Source organism: Macaca mulatta, chromosome 15 (genome assembly GCF_049350105.2).
Source record: "Macaca mulatta isolate MMU2019108-1 chromosome 15, T2T-MMU8v2.0, whole genome shotgun sequence".
Classification (NCBI taxonomy): Eukaryota; Metazoa; Chordata; class Mammalia; order Primates; family Cercopithecidae; genus Macaca; species Macaca mulatta.
The window spans coordinates 82,431,515-82,450,295 of NC_133420.1; the positions used below are offsets into that span (position 1 = coordinate 82,431,515).

At 37.0% G+C, this 18,781-nt stretch overlaps 1 protein-coding gene across 14 annotated transcripts in view; it reads left to right on the forward strand.

Moving 5' to 3' along the window:
* Positions 1-18,781, forward strand: part of BNC2 (basonuclin zinc finger protein 2) — a 454,984-nt gene that overhangs the window by 141,129 nt on the left and 295,074 nt on the right. For all 14 annotated transcript variants that reach the window (XM_015117647.3, XM_077966053.1, XM_077966061.1 and 11 more), the window contains one exon: positions 4,212-4,412. In XM_015117647.3, the coding sequence (XP_014973133.1) occupies positions 4,212-4,412 (201 nt within the window). The remainder of the gene's footprint in view (positions 1-4,211; positions 4,413-18,781) is intronic.

The window sequence follows — 18,781 nt, forward strand, 5'->3', positions numbered from 1 at the left end:
TACACCAACATGTGATTTTTTTTTTTTTTTTAGAAAATGGAGGGAAAAACCCAAAACCCACCGTAATACTCAAGTACTGAAAAGATCAGTAACATTTTAAACAGTTGGTTGTGGGAATTATTGCTTACAGAGCTAACAAGAAAGAACACACTTTTTTACTCTGCTGGTGGAATTGCATTGTGCCTCCCTATAGTCTTGTTATCCCACACTAACTGAAATGCAAATTTTTTGTAACTAATTGGATCTCATTGAGGGTGCATGCACAGTGTGTAATTATATGCAAAAAGGTTTTAAAAAGTAAAATTTCCCTGCAATTACAACTTTTAATTACTATCCAAAACATGGCACCTATAGCACAGGTTTAGAATATATATGTCTGACTTTTTTACAGATTACTCAAAAACATGAGCTATGAAATGCTTAATAAGGTGTCAGCTCGAAAGTTACAGGGAAAATGTTTAATTACAGCAATCTATAAATTGAATTTTACTATAGTTATATGAAAATAAAGATTTCTTTTTAAGTTTAGGATTTAGTGTATTAGAGTATGAAAGGCATGTTATAGTGCATTCCTTTTCTTGGAAGATTTTAAATGTTAAAACATCGTCAACATCAGAAATCACTTTCAGAGCCATTGTGTTTTTTCCCTTTGGTTCTCCAGTCTATTTTACCATTGTAAAATGCTTTTGAGTTTCTTACTTTGTGTAAGTATATTTTTGCTTATGTGGTGTGATGTGGGGGAGGTAGTCACATTCCCACAATGTCTTGAACTTGGATGCAGTGAAACCTAGTTTGGTGGACTCCATAATTTCCATGGTCCATCTCTCACTATCAGTAAATGTGGGAAAGCCAACAGATGGCATTTAAGTGCTTCTGATTCTTTAACCTGAAATACTCAGAATCAGCAGCAAAAAGCAATTATTGTGGAAGTGATACTTGTCTTCTTCCTCCTAGTTTTAAATAATTTTCATATAAATGATTCCAGAGAGTTATTCCATAATTGTCAGACTACGTAGCCAGTGGAAAAAACTCAAAAGGCGTATTTGTGCCTTGTAGGTGTATTTTTTTGTACCTGTGTCTGTAAAACAATACAGGTGTCCCAGTTGTTAGATAGAAATTATCCTAACATCAAATATTCTACACAGTATGTTATATGTGGAAGTTCAGATCATGTATCTTGGGGATTTATAGAGGGGTCAAATGTTCTTTTCAAATATTTTTGTTAAAATGAGTGTTAGAGAAACTTAAAATCTTATTTATTATTGAGTCTGGATTAATTGTTGTCTCTTTTTGTAACAAAGCTTGTCCTCTTTGTAAACTTGTGTTACAAAATAGTTAAGATTTTGTTTGAGCAAATCCATTTAGCAGGTGCACTACTGTATATTTGTTATAAAAATATATTTTTTAAAACCTTAGAAAGATATCCTGCTGTTTTTAAGGCTTGTGTTGTGGCAATGACATGTTATATTGCAGACCTGTTTCAGCCAGGGCCACCTCAGTCCTTGATATCTGAAAGAGCTCAGTTTGCCTATACTGGGTAGCATTTTGTCAGAAGACTGCTGGCTGGGCAGACTAGATTTGGATGTATTAGCTAGTCAGCCTAATAACCCTGTACAGACTGTATTGATTTTCTAGGAGAGAGTTTATGAACTAAATAAACTTGGGGTTGGTGTCTTAATAAACTGCTTCTCTCAGTCTGTCACATTTAGTTACGGAGCTGTGCAGTTTAGGGGGAAAAAAGGCTAATTCTGTTACAGATTGTTCACAGCAGGGTCTCCAAATTAGCCCTTTGTTTTGTAATGCCACCTTGCTTGGGCTCGCTTTGAGCACATTTCTCAGTTTTGCCCTAATGAGTTGCAACACTGATAATGTGGCTGATGATCTTTCATTGATTTCACTATCACTTGCTTGTCTGGTAATTGATCCGTTGCTGAGCCTCTAGTTAATTATATCGGCTTTGACATGGCCCGGTCCACGGGGAATTTCAAGTCTTGCAGAATAACAGTTTTAATAAAAGAGTCTATTACTGCAGGTGCTTGCTGCTGCATGCCAGTTGATTTTTGTGTTGTTAGTGTGTGTGTGGGGTCGGGGGTAGGATACCTGGGAAAGAAGAGGACTGCAGGACTGATAGAAAAAAGGGGTGGGGGCTAGAAAAAGAGGAAGAGGGAGTGAAGGAGGGGGAGAAAGAGACAAGGAGAGGGCGAGTGAGAGGCGAGAGAACACACAGGCAAAAAAACACACAGGCAAAGTGATACAACAGAGCCTGAGTGGAAGGAGGAGGAAGCTTGCTATTGACAGTGTCCTTAAGCCTCCCACAAATAACAGCCATTAGTGGGAAGGTCAGGAGCTGAGCAGGCAGCTTGACTGAGGCACTGAGTGCCACTTCAGAAATCAAGAGGCTAGCAAATTTTAGAGGGAGTTTAAGTGGGTAATAGCTAGCAGTAAAGGTACAGTCACTGTTGACAATTGACTCGTAGGGGCTTTTCCTGCCCTCCCCCCAGCAAGAATATTTTTATTGACCACAGGTGGACTTAATATATTTTAAGGCAACAATTCTTTGGGTTCTTGTTTGTTTCCTCTCAGATATTGAATTTGCTTCTTTTGAGACTTTTTTGTGCTTAATGGTGGTGAACTGGAGGGAAGTTTAACAGAAAAGCTTTCAGGAGATGTCGGTTCTAGAGGGGAAGGTACATTTGTGTCAACATAGTGTACGTTTTCTCATCTTTTCTCATTGTCCACTAATGACACAGAGCTGCCACTGAAGCTCTTTTCTGTTTCTTTTGTTGTTTCAGAGAGTAAGGTTTATTGTTATTCTTGAGTTAAGAAGGAGCAAGGAGAGTGGTACATTTGTCCTCGATATTTGTAGGTGGTTGAAGATTAATGTTCCTTACATTTTAAGTTTAGGAAGGATGGCTTTTTCCTGCTGACTACTTTTATGAGATGGCATGAATTTAGCTTTCCATTTTGAAGTTACTGTTTATGTACAGTGCGTTTTGTTCAGTGCTGCTTTTCCATAAATAAGGCAGACAAACACTATCTAATAAATAGGTGAATAGTTTTAAGACTTGTTTAATTAAAAATGTGACATGTTATCAAGAGTATATTTCATCAGGCAGGAAAACGTTATAGAATTTTCCACAGATATATTGAATAAAAAATGGAGTTTTTATATTGACTACTTTTTGCCTGAAATGGGACAGGCTTTTTTTGTTTATCTTTTTCTTTTCTTATGATTTGAAAGGATATTGCAGATGCTTCATCTAGGAACTTTAACAATGGATTTTTTTCTACTTTTGAGCTTTAAGGAAAGGTATACTTTTTTCCTTTGCCATTCAGTTTCTCATTACTTAACATCCAGTTTAGTAATTAATAGCCTCAGGTACTAGATATTAAATAGTGTATGTTTATATTTGGCAGATGTTTATTGTGCATCTTCTATGTTATAAAAACTGCTAGGCTTATTTACTTACTCTTCAGAGTATAAGGTCACATCTCTATGTATGTTATTTAGGAGTTTCTATATGGTTATAAATAGCCCAGCACACACGATACGACTTTCAGGAGCTAACATTTAGACCATAACTGAGCCAACTTTACATTCTCTTACAGCTGACTATTTTACTTTCTTCAGTGTAATTAAAAAAATATTTACGTATCACAGTTTTACAAATGTTAAAGCAAAGACTGGTGTATGTTAAAGCAAAGACTGGTGTCAGATATTATGTGTTATATCGGAAAGCATTGTTGAGAAAAATTCCCGGGGAAGGGCCCTAGCTTCTCCTCGCCCTGTGCACTGTGATTGTGGTGCTGCCTGGAGTGTGCATAAGTGTCTATCTATCTGTATATCTGGAGAGGGGTTAGTGCAGGGTGTCATTTGGTGCCTGACAGTGGAACAGTGCAGTTGACTCTTAGCTCTGCTATCCAATGACATGCAGTGGCTGAGAGTTTGAAGCTGATGGTTGGGTCTCCAGTGCTGCCTGCACACCTGACAGGCAGCTGTTAAACTGAGCAAAGGCAAGCTTGGGGAGTCACAATCTATGCATAAATGATAGGGATATCTGTGCAGAAGGTGCGAAAGAAGCTCTGACCCCCTCCCTCCCCCAAATCTCCCCCTTCCCAAATGAAATGCACAGTTCAGCCAGCTTCTTAACTACACTACACTCCTGCTACTGGCTGCCAAGAGGCTCAAAAAATCCACCTTCACTTTTCAGTCAGAAGAGGCAGAAGTGGATGTGAGAGAAAGAGAGACACAGAGAGACAGAGAGCCAAGGAGGGCAAGAGACTTGACTTTAAGAGACTCCTGTACTGACAACTCCATGCAGTTCGGAACCAGAACGACTACGGCTGAACCAGGGTTCATGGGGACATGGCAAAACGCTGATACTAACCTCTTATTCAGAATGTCCCAACAGGTAAGTTTCTTTCTTTCTTTCTTTTTTTTTTTTTAAAGAAACCTTGAATTGTTATGGGCACTTTTGTTTCTGGTGTTTTTCTTTCTAAATATTTTTTAAAATGTGGTCACTTCCTAGTTAGGCTCTGTTTTGTCATAACTGTGTTACTGGAATGTGCAGGGTTACTTCATGGTTTCCCTAAGGGCGTCTTAAAAGAAAAAGGGGAAAGGATACTGAAGTAAAAGAAAGCAGAGACGTTTTTGAAAAGTTTCACAGTACAGCCTGGGTCAGGGGAAGACTTAATTTATTTCTTTGTTTTCTGTTAAGAATGAAAAAAGCCACCACCCAACAAATGTATCTTTCTATCAATATGAATCACTTCGTCCAAAGTGTCTGCTCTCTCGGAGTAGTTTCTGCAACCTAAAAAACAGTAATAAAATCTAGGGGCCCCTCAGAACAGCCCTACTGACTTCATGTGGCTGGAGGCACCTTCGTTCAGACCTGAGAAGAGAGAGGAGGCTGTGCAGGCTTGGCTGCCAGCGCCGAGGGTTGCTGGAGGAGTCGGCGTGCGTGGCGGGCTGTGCTGCTCGGTCCTTGCTCCTCGCTCCTCCGCTCTGCTCCTCGCCCCTCTGCTCTGCTCCTCGCCAGCCAGCCCTCTGCGCCCGCCCTTGCGTTCCCTTCGCCGGCTCCGGCCCGCTCTCCCGCCCGCCCGCCCGCCGGCGCACTCACTCGGGCGCAGCCTCGGCGTCTTCCCCAGAGCCGCTCCTCCGTCCCGGCCGCGCTGGAGGCGTTCGGCTTGCTGGCTCTGCTGGGAAAGCCGACGTGGTAGTGCGAGGCCATCGGTTACTGATAATTAATCACTGGAGCCGGCGGCTCGTACCATGCGCTCCGTGATACGCGCCCTGTGCGCCGGGCTTCTCTTGCACAATTGCTGGCTCCTTGGCTCCGCGGGGGAGCGAGGGTGAGAGGAAGCGAAGGGGACACAACCCAGAAACTTTCATCTTGGATTGTGCTCAAGTGAGGGAGGGAAGTTCCCTGGTGCCTCCCTCCTAGACACGTCTTGCTTTTCCAAAGCCTACACCAAACCCACACAAAGCAAGTTAGTTTGATATTATCCACACAGCACGAAAGTACTATTGACAAGTATACTTGGATTTTAAGTTGATGGTGGTTGTTAAGAAATATTGTGCCACTCGTGAGGAAAAAAATACTGCAACTGCTTTCTTTTTTTAAAAAAAAACAAAACAAAACCCTTTGTACGAGTTCACGAAAATTAAATACTTTCAGTTAGATATTTAAAGTTGTTGATAAAAAAAAAACAATTTGCTAGGCTATAAACTGCTACAAGTTTAGAAATACATTTGCAAGAGATAATACCTACAACCAGGGGTTTGTAGCATTTAGCTAGAGAACAGTTTTAGCACACAATTCTAGATGGGATAAGTGCATTTGAATAAGGTGCATTTTGACATATCCTGTAGAGGGACCCTGATTACTGCTGATACAGTAAGCTGGGATTTAAATGCAATCAACATAAACCCAATAAGTAACTCTTCATGTGCAATTTCCCATTCTTTCAAGTGAAAAGTTCATTTCCACATAGAGATGCTCCTTGTCACTACAGAGTGCTATGAGAGGTGTTTTCCGCGACGCATCCCTGCCTGGGTGGCTTTCTCATAGCTGGAATGCAGAGTGTTTTCGCTAACCTTAGTACCAAGTAACTTGTGCCTCACTTTTACAATTATATGTCACCTTCAGGGTTTTCCTTGAGTTAGTGGAGGCCACGCGTGTGTGTGTGTGTGTGTGTGTGTGTATGTGTGTGTGTGTGTGTGTGTTAGAAGGGAAGATTGGCTTAGGTCTCCCTCTAGCTAGAAAAGAGTTAATAAAACCAGATAGAGATAATGATCAATTGATAAATGGCTATTGAGCCACATAGATGGTGTTAGATTGCTTGTTTGGCACTAGCCCATTTCCAAGTAGATTTGAATCTAAGGAGATTTTGTCATGGAAAACATTTTAGCTAAAAAACAAATAAAAGTAAATAATATAAATGATGGGTCAGAATTAGGAAAATTTATGATGTCTTTGATCCAGCTATCTGTGTGGATATTTTGTGTGTACCTGTGTGTGCATATATGTGTAATGGTGAGCATCAGTGACTATATGGAGAGAACAGAAATGTAGGGAACTAATTTATGCTTAATTGATGCTATTGAAAGTATATAATATTATGCTATTTATGAAATAAAGTAGTACAACAAAGGGAGAGAAATCACAGTTTTAAATATGTTTATTTTTTGGTTTTGATGTAGTTAGCAATCACTCCTACCCCCCCAACTCACGTTTTTCTATCATGGTCACTAAATGTTTGCCTCTTGTGCATTTTTGGAAAGTATGTAAGAGAGGGTATGAGCTTACATGTTTTTTCTCTTCAAGATGACATTTTAGTTTGTATAAATATTACATAAACAAGTTCAAACTATGTAAGTGAAAGTATGTGTGCTGTTCATATTTAATATGTTTGTTTTTCTTACCTATAATTCATCAGCAATGCTGATTCAGCGTGTGTGTGTATGTGTGAGAGAGAGAGACTTATTGAAATTATATCTCTGATATCTCTTGAAGCCGGCCATTTCAATGAATATTACTTTCAATATATACAGTTAAGCCAGCTTTTGTTACAGGTAAAAGTTTTTCCAATTTAATCAAATATGTAGAATTCTGTATATCTCATTTCTGAGGCATCATAAAGAGGTTTCTCTAGATTATGATTATTTTATTTCTAAGTAATATTTACTTAGCTTATGAAATGAATAAAATTTATTGGGTTATATTTCTTATAAAGTTTTCTTTAATAGTATAAAAACTAATATTTTCCTGATTATTTAGACATTTGAAAAGTCTGACTAGTAGGGCTGCTAATAAAAGCTTTCAAAACTGAGTTACAGATAATTTACCACCAGTACTTAACTACAGAAAAACTTGTGGGAAATGTCTCATGAATACTGAAATTTAATAATCTGGTTTTATGTGTTCTATAAGTAAACTGGGAAGTAGGGATACAAAAATCTTTGTCTTTTGTTTCATATGAACAAAGTTGGATCTGCTTAAATGTATATCTTTCATTCTGTCTAATAGTAACAAACATCATAGTCTGAAGCCAATTTGGATTTAGTGGCATTAAGTATGTGCCCCTAAAGTTCAAGTTAAGACTATTTGACTACAGTTTCCTGTGCTTGTACATTTTTTCTTCTATATTGAAGTATGATTTTCTCAAATTATTTCTATGTATATGGCTGAATATTTGAGAACCTTAAAGGGTATGACACTTGTGTAAAGGGAGTTCTTCTTTGGATCAGTTTGATCAGTGACAGGTGGAGAATGAACCTTATTTTGCCTATTTTAGTTTCACAAGGTACTGTTAAAAGCAAAAAATAAGGCTTGCTTTTTCAAGTTTTTTTTTTTTAATCACACTTGAGGCAATTTTTCTATTTGTATAAATATTCTATGCATTTGAGAGAATAGTAAATAAAATTCTTGTAGCTATCTCAAGGGATGTAATAGTCCAGTCTATTTAAAAATCTTTTCAGAAAGGAAACCATACAGGTAAATAGCTATAGCCCACATTTAATATGTTACTAGAGACATTTACCTTTTGTTATTGGCGAGGTATATTTAACCTGTTTCAAATAAAATGTAGATCCCTTAATAAGGTCTTTTTTCATACTTGAATGAAATACTAAGTTAGAATTATAAATGACTCTGTGCATCATTATGTAGTAATTTAGGATTCACCCGATGATGTAACAAAATTAACAACATAATTTCATTGTGAAACTGTGTCTTATTAAAGAACAACTGTCTGACATTCTCTTACAGTTGCTTTATTTAACTTCATGCAAATATTATTAGTAGTGACATTTTTCTATTGTGCATTAGATTCTCTCATTAGCATGATGTGTTAGTTATCACCAGAGAAATCATTTTCTAGATAGGTGAGGGGCAAACCAAGAAAGCTAAAAATTAAATCAACGATTTACATTAATACCAGAGCGTCTGCTCACCAGAGATATGACAGAGTAAAAGCAAACTTTCTTACTAATATAAAAATCTAGCACCTTTCAGAGAAATGATAAATAAAATATATTATAAGAAATGTATAATAACATTGCTAGAATCCATTTAAAAGAGTGCTCAATATGAATTTTCTTCAAGAATTTTTTTTTCTATTCATATAGGCCACCAATCTCAGTTTCTGGAATCTATATTTTTAAATGAAAATGGTTTTGTTCCTACCCCCAATTTTTTTGAGTATTTATTCACTAGTCATTTAAAAGGCATATATATAGTATTACGAGTCAGACACCTAATTGTACATAGTGGTTTGGGTCTTCTTTATAGTTCATACAACACATTTTTATTCCAAACTCTGTCCCACTCAAATAGACATCCCTTTTTACATAGGATGTATATTCTTATTTAATCAAAGTCCTGAGTAAAGCAGTTGATAGTTAATGGTCTTTGAAAACGACTTTCATTGCCAGGCGTCATCCATCCCTAGCTTGCTTTCTGCAGTTTTCTCCCTTTTTACTCCCTTCCTTACAGTTAGTGTGTTTGGATGATCTTGTCTTACTGAAAAAGGATTAAATTGACTAAACTTGTGGTCTTAATGCTGAAATAAATATTTATATTATATTAAGAGGCATGCAGTTTTAGCCTGTTGAATTACTAGGCTACTACCTCCACTTTAGGCCCCTCTTAATTTGAGTGGTAATGTTATATTTGAATTATAGACATATATTCAAATATAATTCTCAGTATATTTTCTGATAACATAACACTAAAGTAGGAATATTTAGGTATTTGTATTTGTTAAGATACAAATTGTAGGATAGAGACAGGTGCTTGGTTTTGTCCTAAACTTTGAAGGTCTGTAGATAACATGCAGACGAAACGTAAGAGATACTGTCTCATTTGTAATGCAGTGGGAAAGTAATAGTTTATGTGTGTGGTATTCTATGTACATGTAAGCAATGCAGATAAAGCATGCACAAACATTCTCAGATACGTATTTTGTATATGTTAAAAATCTGTGCACGAATTTGAAGTTTATTTTCAACATGATTCATTTAAATGAATTTGAACACAGTAGGTGATCATTTTGAAATTATTTAATTTTCTCACCTTTCTGTCATCTGCAAACAGGTCCATTATGTTTGTGTAATTTGTAAAGCCTTTTGCTAAGGTGAGCCAAGTAACCGCAGTTGAAAAATAAATCCCTCTAAGGTGCAGATATCTTATCTATAATTGTAGGTATTTTTTATAATTATATTTATGAGTGTATATTCACATTCACTGATAAATCCAATTATTCATGCATAGCTTTATGGAAATCTGATTAATGCAGTGACAGGACAGATTTGGGCTACCACAGCAGCACATCCTCCCACTCCCATGTCAGGGTTAAGAGCCGCAGCAAATCCTCCCTAACTAATTAGATGCTGAGTAAGGCATCTCTGAGAAGTTGGGGCTGAAGCGAATGGGTCACAACCAAGGCAGGATTGCAAGAACTCCAGTGATAGTGAAAGCATACAAGTTTGCCAGGTCGTTGTGACACAGGGAGCTGATTCCAAAGGAACAGTCCGTTACAGATAGTGAGCTGGCGTCATCCACTTGAATGAAAAACACAAATTCTAGTGCCTCCCTCTTTCTACCTTGTATGCCTTACACACACTCAAAGAAAGTTGCATTGGGTGTCTGCCGTTATCTATCTGCAAAGCTTTTGAGAGGATTTTCCTTATAAACGTGAATAGCTAATGATTCTGTGCAGCTCAAGAGGTATTTTCTGAACTTGGCACTCTAGATTAGCACATATATCAAAAGGAAAGAGGAAAAGAAATTGGAATTTGCTTTTACCTTGTGTCCATAATTTGAACCATGGTGTTTGAATCAATCTAGGAATTAACTCCTTTTTCCCCAAAGAGTGCTGCCAGAGAACTTTGTGGTTGTAGGAAAAAAACAGAGTGAATCGGGTGGGTTGACTTTTTCAGTGAGAGAAATTTTCTGTGGGATTCCCTGCTTGTTATTGTCCAAAAAACATGGAATATAATGGTTCCAAGATTTCCTTTCACGTGAGGTTTGGAGCCTGGTTTGTTATGCGTGTAGAAATGATTCACCATTTGAAAATCCTCTTGTACCTTTGGTGGTATGCTTTTGTGGTCTGTTTATGGTGCTGCTCAGTGACCACCCTTCTCCAGGCCTTGGTCAGAAGATTGTTTGGGGGTCCTAGGAAATGCTGGATCTCACTACTGTCTGCCAAAGCTCATGCCATTTTTTATTTCCAGAAAAGCAACTGGCTTCTACATATTGCTGGGTGATCTTCATCTACTGAAGGACCCCAGAGACAGGGAGAAAGGGAGTCAAAGACCCTTTCAAGAAACTCTGACATTTATTTTTAAGCTTTAGAGAAATAAAGGAAAAGAGACATAATTCAGGAACAATAGCCTTTATATCCTCATATAGAAACAAAACATTGGGTAATAGAGGGAATGTTTTCCTATAAGAAAAACTAGTAAAGATGTAGGAAAAATATGATGAAAAAAATCTGCTAAGCAGCTCAAGGTCTAAGAAGTTTTAAAATGTGCAGATGACATCCCAGAAATGATTTCTGGGGCCATGACATCCAGGGTCTCCACATTTCCTCCTCATTGAGCCTGACCTGTACTGCCATCTTCCTCCCCAGGTTTAAAGAAAGTTTAACGAATAGGAAAAATAAAAGTATTGATTATTTTTTAATTTGTACATTCCCCTGTAGGAAGCCTCGCAGATTTCACAGTGTGCATTCAAACCCTCAGGTGAAAAATTTATGACTGGAGTTCATTTGGGTGAAGACAGTGTGCAGTGTCATTCTGTTCAAATGCTGTATGTAGCATTTCATGCCACAAAGTGCAGAGATCAGGGGAAGAGAGGAATCTCTGTATGTTTTCTTCATTCACAGAGCTTTCTTTAATGGAAATGCTTGTGGAAAAACAACACATTACTCAAACTGGCTAGTTTAGGAACCAGATTCTCAGCTTATTAATCATCATTCCAATTAAAAAAAAGAATTGATCCTTTAACAACAAAATAATATCCTTTTGTTTTTCTTTAATTAAGCCCATCAGTTTTTCATTTCTCTCTGTAAAGAAAATGAAAATAATCTTGAACAGTAGGAAGTTACTCATTGAAACAACTGATTCTCTTGAGCATATCTGACGTCTTATTTACTCAATACTTTTGAAGTGTAATGTTATTTCGCTACTGTCTTTAGGGTTTATGTGTCATTGAGTGGTGTTGATTTATAAATCTCATTCCTATTTGGTTGGCAGAAATTTGCTTAATGACCTAAATACAAGGTTATTCTGTTCCTATTTCCTTTCTCATAGAGGTAGTTTCTTTCTCACTTTATTCTCTTTTCTTCTCATCTCTCTTACTCTGAATTCCTCCTTACTTTCACTGGCCCTTTTTGCCCTAATAGAAGAGAATCGAAATGCACCTGACACGTAGAAGTAATTGAATAAATACCCTTTTGCCAATACATCATTCTAGCAGAGGATTGAGAGAGAGGTGCCACCCTCAGGTGTGGTCCTCTGTGAGTGCTGACAGGACTGTCCCGAGTGTTGCTGTAGAAGGGTTCTTTAAGTAAGGGCATGATAAAAACGTGTAACCAGGAGCCCCGGCTTATCATTCAGAGGTGCTGAAAGGCAGCTCAATTTGATCCTTAGCCTGTATAAGAAAGTACTTAGATGAAGAGAGATTTTGCTTTACTTTTTTCTTCTTTTAAAAACGTAATTCTTGGATTTATTATTTTGTGCAGTTAGACTTCTACACGAGCTTATTTCCCTAGAAGAAGGAAAAGATACCAAGGGCAGTGCAGTAGGTTGAAGGGATGACTCTTTCAGACAAACTGCAGCTAATAAGAGTTAACGGAAACATTTAAAAAAGGAATTGAAATGATGGTAGGGCCAGTATTAATGGATGGTATTATGAAAAAAATTTAGAGCATGCAGTATACATAACACGTGAGGAGGATTCACTCCTGTTTTGTATTAATAAATTTTAACCCATTGTCTCACAAGGCATAGAGATTGTTAAAATTGACAAGACTGAAACATATTCTGTATGGGAAAGACATAGCTTTCAGTATTGTACCTGCTGTGCGTTTTTGAGACTGTCACGAATTTTTCAGCTTTGTTAAGGTGTCCTTTAGTGGCTATTGGTTCTCTAGACAGTTCTTCAGAACTCACATTTTATGATCGGAGTGCCTGAACTGGGTGTCTGAAAAGAAAGATAGCAGGTTAGTGAATGTTTTACATGGCAACAAATAATTGCTTTCAGCTGGCTTAACATAATAACAAAACTAATATTAAAATGAGAATCTCCATTAGAGGGATTTAATAATTTTTTTTCCCTTTCCATTAACATTTAAATCAAGAAGGATTTCATTGGTTTAAATCATTAGGGTGGCTATTTGGGACACCTGATCAGGCATAGATAAAGAAAGCTGCCCACTACTGTGCCCTCTGCCAGTGCTGGAGCTCAGTGGACATGGCTGGGATGTCACCTGCAAGATATGGGGTGTAATTATACACTGAGCATATTCATGAGAGTGTCCCTGAGTGAGAATGCCTGCAAACATTCTCTTTGTTGACCTCATGCCAGAACCTAACTTGAAGTCAGCGAGGTTAGCTGCTGTTTAATATTGCTTTTCTTTTATTCTTTCTTTTTTAGATATAAATATTAGAGTACCAGAAAGAACCAAAACCAAAGTCTGGCTATGAACTTTGTGGAAGGACTTATTGTCTTGCTCTGGGAAGTACTAAAAATCCCATATTGCCACATTACGGTAGTGCATTTATATGTAATGTGTAGACATGCAGAAAGTGTATGCCTGCTTTATTGGTTGGCGGTGACAATTAGGTGATTTAATTCTATGTAGGTTGAGGATTTGCTAATGGCTGCCTCAGAGGCAATGAGTGTGTATGGATGGCTTTCCCCAAAGAGGCATTCCCTATCCTAAGAATCTTGTAATTATTCCTTATACTATGCTATATAGCCTTTTTTCTTTCTTGACTATAGCTTTTTGGTGAAACTCAGTGTCATTCATTGGAAAATAGCATGATTGTTTCTTATTTTGTGAATAGCCATTTTCAACAAGTGAGAGACTACAGCTTACTTCCAATAAATTAGAATTACGCTAGGATAGAGACACCGGGATGATTCTCTCTGACTCAAATTTCAGATGTCTCATAATTTCCCTTTCTAGCCACTTTTCTTTGTTTTCTTGGACAACTTTGGAAAGTAATCATGGGACTGAATAGAGCTTAAAATATGTTACCAGTCCTGTTATTACTAAGTATTGCTCATTGTGGAGAAGGGTTTTTTCATTTTTACTTTATTTTTGTCATTTATTATAATGTAAGTAGGAAGGGATAAGAAGAATTCAGAGTCCACCATCTGGGAGAGCTTGTTTCAGTAGCCAGCCAGGAAGCCAGAAAACTGGCCTCATACAGGTGAGATGTGTTATGGGAATAAGGGCCTTGTGCATTTAATGAACCCCGCCTGCTTGTCAGCTTGGTTTTTTATGCACCATTGTTGTTCAAATAAGAAAAAGAGAGTGTTCACAGCCTGTGGTGAGATTAGAGTAATGAAAATGAAGTGTTAATCTGTTGATAGGAAGCACATCCCATATCCTGCATCCCGGGCCACATTCATGCGTGTATAATATATTCCAGGTTTTCTCATGACCAGAAAAGCTTGGATATTCATTATATTGAAAACATCCTTTTAGTAAAAGTGAGAAGTTGGTTGTTTTAACTTGTGTAAATAGTTATTTTAAATAATTTCTTCATAAGCCAACTGCTGCTTGCCTTCTGAGTATTCTGATAATCACTGTTCCTGTATGTGCCAGCAGTCCTGTACTTTTGATCTTTTAAATTTTTTTTACAACTGCAGAATGCCGAAATGAGCTTCAGTATAAGCCTACTTTGAGATATTCTTTTCTAGAAAGCAATGATTAATAGAAGGAGTTAAGTGACAGTAATACTTTTCTCTCCATAAAACACAGATTAACTAAAACATCCATTATCTCACACTTTATTTTTCATCTTAAAACAATAAAGTACAAACAAAAATTTGTAAATTGTGAGTCTTCCAGAACTGCTTTACATATTTGCAGTCAGCTGCCATGATGTGAAAGCTTTGGTCATCATGGGAGGGAATTTTGTATTTCATAAAATTCCCTTTCTGAGATGGTATAAAAGGCAAATCAACATGAATGTAATGAAATATATGCTTTTCCTAGAATGTGTGTTTTAATTTTTGGTTTTTTTTAAATCATTTTACTCAGTAATTATTTGAGAAATTTCCATTTTTTTTTTCCCCTAAAGCTATACACTTATAAAAAGAAAGAAAGTTTAGTCTTGGATTACAACAAGGCATTTTAAAGAAAGGAATGTGAACACTGGTTCAATGCCCTATCTGTGCAAGCCATCCTATAAGATCATATCTTTAAGATGCATCCTAAGAAATGGTTTGAAGAAAAGTGTGAAAGGGGTGGGGAGAGATAAATTAACAACTGCGTTCTAGGTGTCTATTTCTAATTGCTCAAATTTCAATCACAATGGAAATTAAGGAAAAATGTTTCCCATAAGAAATACACTGTCATTCAGGCCTAAGACTACCTTTATGGAGTTCATGTGTATGGTATTTTCTTTTTTTCTGTTCACCAAGGAGTTAAGGAATGCTACAGTATGATCATTATGATTTTGTGAACTGTTTACTTAAAGTTGTGCAAGTTGCTAAGAATCAAGAGAATTTGGGGATTAAAGTCCGATTGTGAAGTAAATTTGGCATATGTTCAGGGATTACATTCTTTAGGTAAAAATGGAAGAAAAACACTTTTCTGAAGGAAACACCTTAAAAAATAATCTTTCAAGTATGTGGTCCAATGATGAAACATCATGTAAAAACACTATACCACAGTTGATCTAAATTAGTTGGCATATGACTGGTCATAGCCTACTTACTACAATTTGCATGATATGTAAGCATTTCTGTATTGTAGTAATACATCAGAGATAGCCTGTTTTTAATATAGTTGGATGAAATGAAAAGGCCGTTTCTTCCCCCTGCTAAATAGGGTATTTTTAATTTGTTTTAAAAATCCATTAATAGGTAGAAATGCTGTGTCGCTGTGATTGATTGGGAATAATGAAATGTAAAAGATATTCTCCTTGCAATTGCTTTCATTAAAAAAAAGTAGATATAAAGAAGTGCATGGTGACTGTGTCATAGACATCTGCTTTTAGGTAATAATCATTTGTAAAGAAATATGCCATGACTTTTTGGGTCATTTGAACCCATAATAATGTCTCTTTAATGTAAGTATAAATGTCAGATGGTAGCATACATGTGGAGTCAGTAAAGATGAATATTTGCTGTGATAATATTCATGCATCTTAAATGTTGACTTTTAAAATTTACCTTGAAGACATGTCCTATTTTCGTATTACGGTACATTTTCACTTAAGTACATGATAGCTCTAGAAAGGAAGTGTGGAAGTGTTAACATGTGAAGGAACAAAATCTGAGTAATACTTTGACATGAGCATCTATTTTGGGCTTCAGAGAAATAGGTGGCTGATTGAAAACCAATGTGAAGATCGTTGAACCACTCTGTAAGGCGAGGTCATCAGTTCTGGATTTACTATTTTAAAAAATGTTTAATTATGAAAATGAGTTTCCTTTGGTTTGCACGAATGTTTCATTGAAGTGAAACTTGCTACCCATTGTCTTATATTCTGTAAACTTGTGAAATATGTATTTTTAAATCTCTGTTCTGAGAACATCCTCTTTTTTTTTTCCCCACAAACTCTAGAGTAGTATGACATTTTAAGGAGTGGGAGTTGCCTAAAAGGGCCATGTGGAGGTAACAAAAATTAAACAAGTACAGTGAGTCTAGTGGGGACTGTGGTGGGCCAGAAAGCTCATGTCTCGACCACAGTGAGGTAGCTGCTCCTTGTTTCCAGCCAATTGTTGCCAGGTGGGAATGTAGGCCCAGTTTGCCAGATCCACTGCTGCTGCTTTGTAATGATAAGCCAGAAATCCAGATTTTTATGTGAAATCTCCTGATTTTGAAATCTTGGCAACCTATTCAAATATTTTAAAAACTGTGTGGTCCAAACAAAACTCATCTGCAGGCTATATTCAGCCCTCTGGCTGCCAGATAGAAACCTCTGTTTTAGATAATATTTTAATGGACGAAGATAATAGTTTCATTGCATGTGATCATTCATCTTGGGAATTCCCCACTGGGATGAACCAAATTCTTCATTTTTTCCCCTGTAATTAGAAAAAAAGTTTAGTAAATATATTTCTGGTGTTGATAGTTTTGATGTATAACTTTTCTCCTTATGACCCACATTTAAAAAAAATCAACTGTGTGGGCAAAACAAAAAAATAGTCAAAAAAATTTAAATAAAAGTAGACGCGTAAGGATTTTAAAATAATAAAAGATTTCTGAATTCTGAAAATAATCTCATGATTTGTGTAAGTAATTGATGTAGATGAAAAGCTGAATTCAACTGTAAAAAGCTTTTCATCTCACCTTAAAGCGGTAGATTCTTGGCCCTGAATCTTTGTGGGATTGCTATAATTTACCAAGCAATTGATTATGATGTCACAAGGAGGAGATGGACCACCAGGGGGAAAACTTCCCCCTACTAATTCGTGCAAGGCCAATATTTTATACCTGCTTCAAGAAAACATTATTTATATTGTATAAGATGAGGTTTAAAATGACTATCTATATTTTTTGAAGGGGCTCTTTAAAAGAAATAATCTATTCATAATTGAAATTCTCCAGGCAAATCAGATATCAACATTTTCAACAGAACAGGTAATTAATTGGTTTGAATTTCAAATTGAAGGTCATCCTGTTATTGATTTACGTGGGAAAAGGAAACAACATCTTGTTAAAATGATCTGCACATGGGGCCTAGGTATATCTAGGATCTTTCTAGGGTCTTGATGAACAGCATCAGGGTCTTGATGAACAGCATCACTGAACGGTGTCAGAAGCCAATCAGAAGGGAGCCCTTTCTGTTGTAAACATAGCAAGTTGTTGGTTTGTTTCCAAAACTGCAGAGAAGAACTGAACTGGAGAAAAGACCAGAGATTAACAGTTTGTGTTAGAGTAAGTCAGGTATTTCAAATCAAGTGCTGGTGCAGCTTGTAAGGAAACATCTATAAATGTGTCAGAATGATGCTGGTATGCCATGTTCAAGAAGTTCAGCGTCAACACAGCTGTGACTTAATGTTTTCAGAAACCTTTCAACTGGGAATTAGATAAAATATCTACTGGGTAGCACTGAAGTAAAAGAGGTAGCGAAGAATGGAGGATAAAAGAATATACCCCTTTAGATGCTGTTAATTTTTATAAAATAACGTTTGTGCTTTATCTTTGCTAGATAGTTTTATTGTTACATATGTTAGGCTATTTCAAAGCATTCATTTCTCTCCTCTGCCGTGTTTAAACTTTTTAAGAATGGTGTAATGTAAAGGTAACACAGACGAAGTGGGTGGCAGACATTCTGCCTTTCTAAAGTAAACTGAAATTAGTATTTTTTTGGTGGTTGGGGGGAGACAAGGTGTGGTTCTGTGGCCCAGGCCGGAGCACAGTGGTAAGATCTGGGCTTATGGCCAGCCTCCACCTCTGCCGCCCAGGGGCAAGCAATCCCCTTACCTCAGTCTCCTGAGTACCTGGAATATAGATACACGCCACCATGCCTAGGTGATTTTTGTATTTTTTGTGTAGATAACAGTTTTGCCATATTGCCCAGGCTGGGCTCGAACTCCTGAGCTCAAGCGATCTGCCTACCTCGGCCTCCCAAAGTGCTGGGATTAGAAGCAGGAGGGCACCACGCCCAGCCAAAACTGAGTAAGTATTTTAATTTTAGCTGCACTAACTAGGTTGGAAACTTAATACAGCTTATTCTTACAGTTCAAAGTAAAATTCTTAATAAAAAAAAAAAAAAGGGTCGTGGGGGCTGTCTTCCATTCTAAATACCCTGGAGCTGTTAGTGCAGTTATTTCTAAGTTGACATACTTTTGTATAGGCATGACAGTGGCACCAACCATCTACATTAAGCCTTAACATTCCACAGAGCCATTTCAAGTTTATTATGAGCTTCAAAGCCTGCACATCCCTAAGAGAATATCAAGTTTAAGCATGTCACTTTGCCATAGTCACAGTTAACTTTCTTCTAAAACAAAAGTGCCTTTTCCTAGGCTGGTTTTCTACAGATTATCCTTGAAAATTTCCCAGTTCAGTACAGTCATTTTTCTTACCC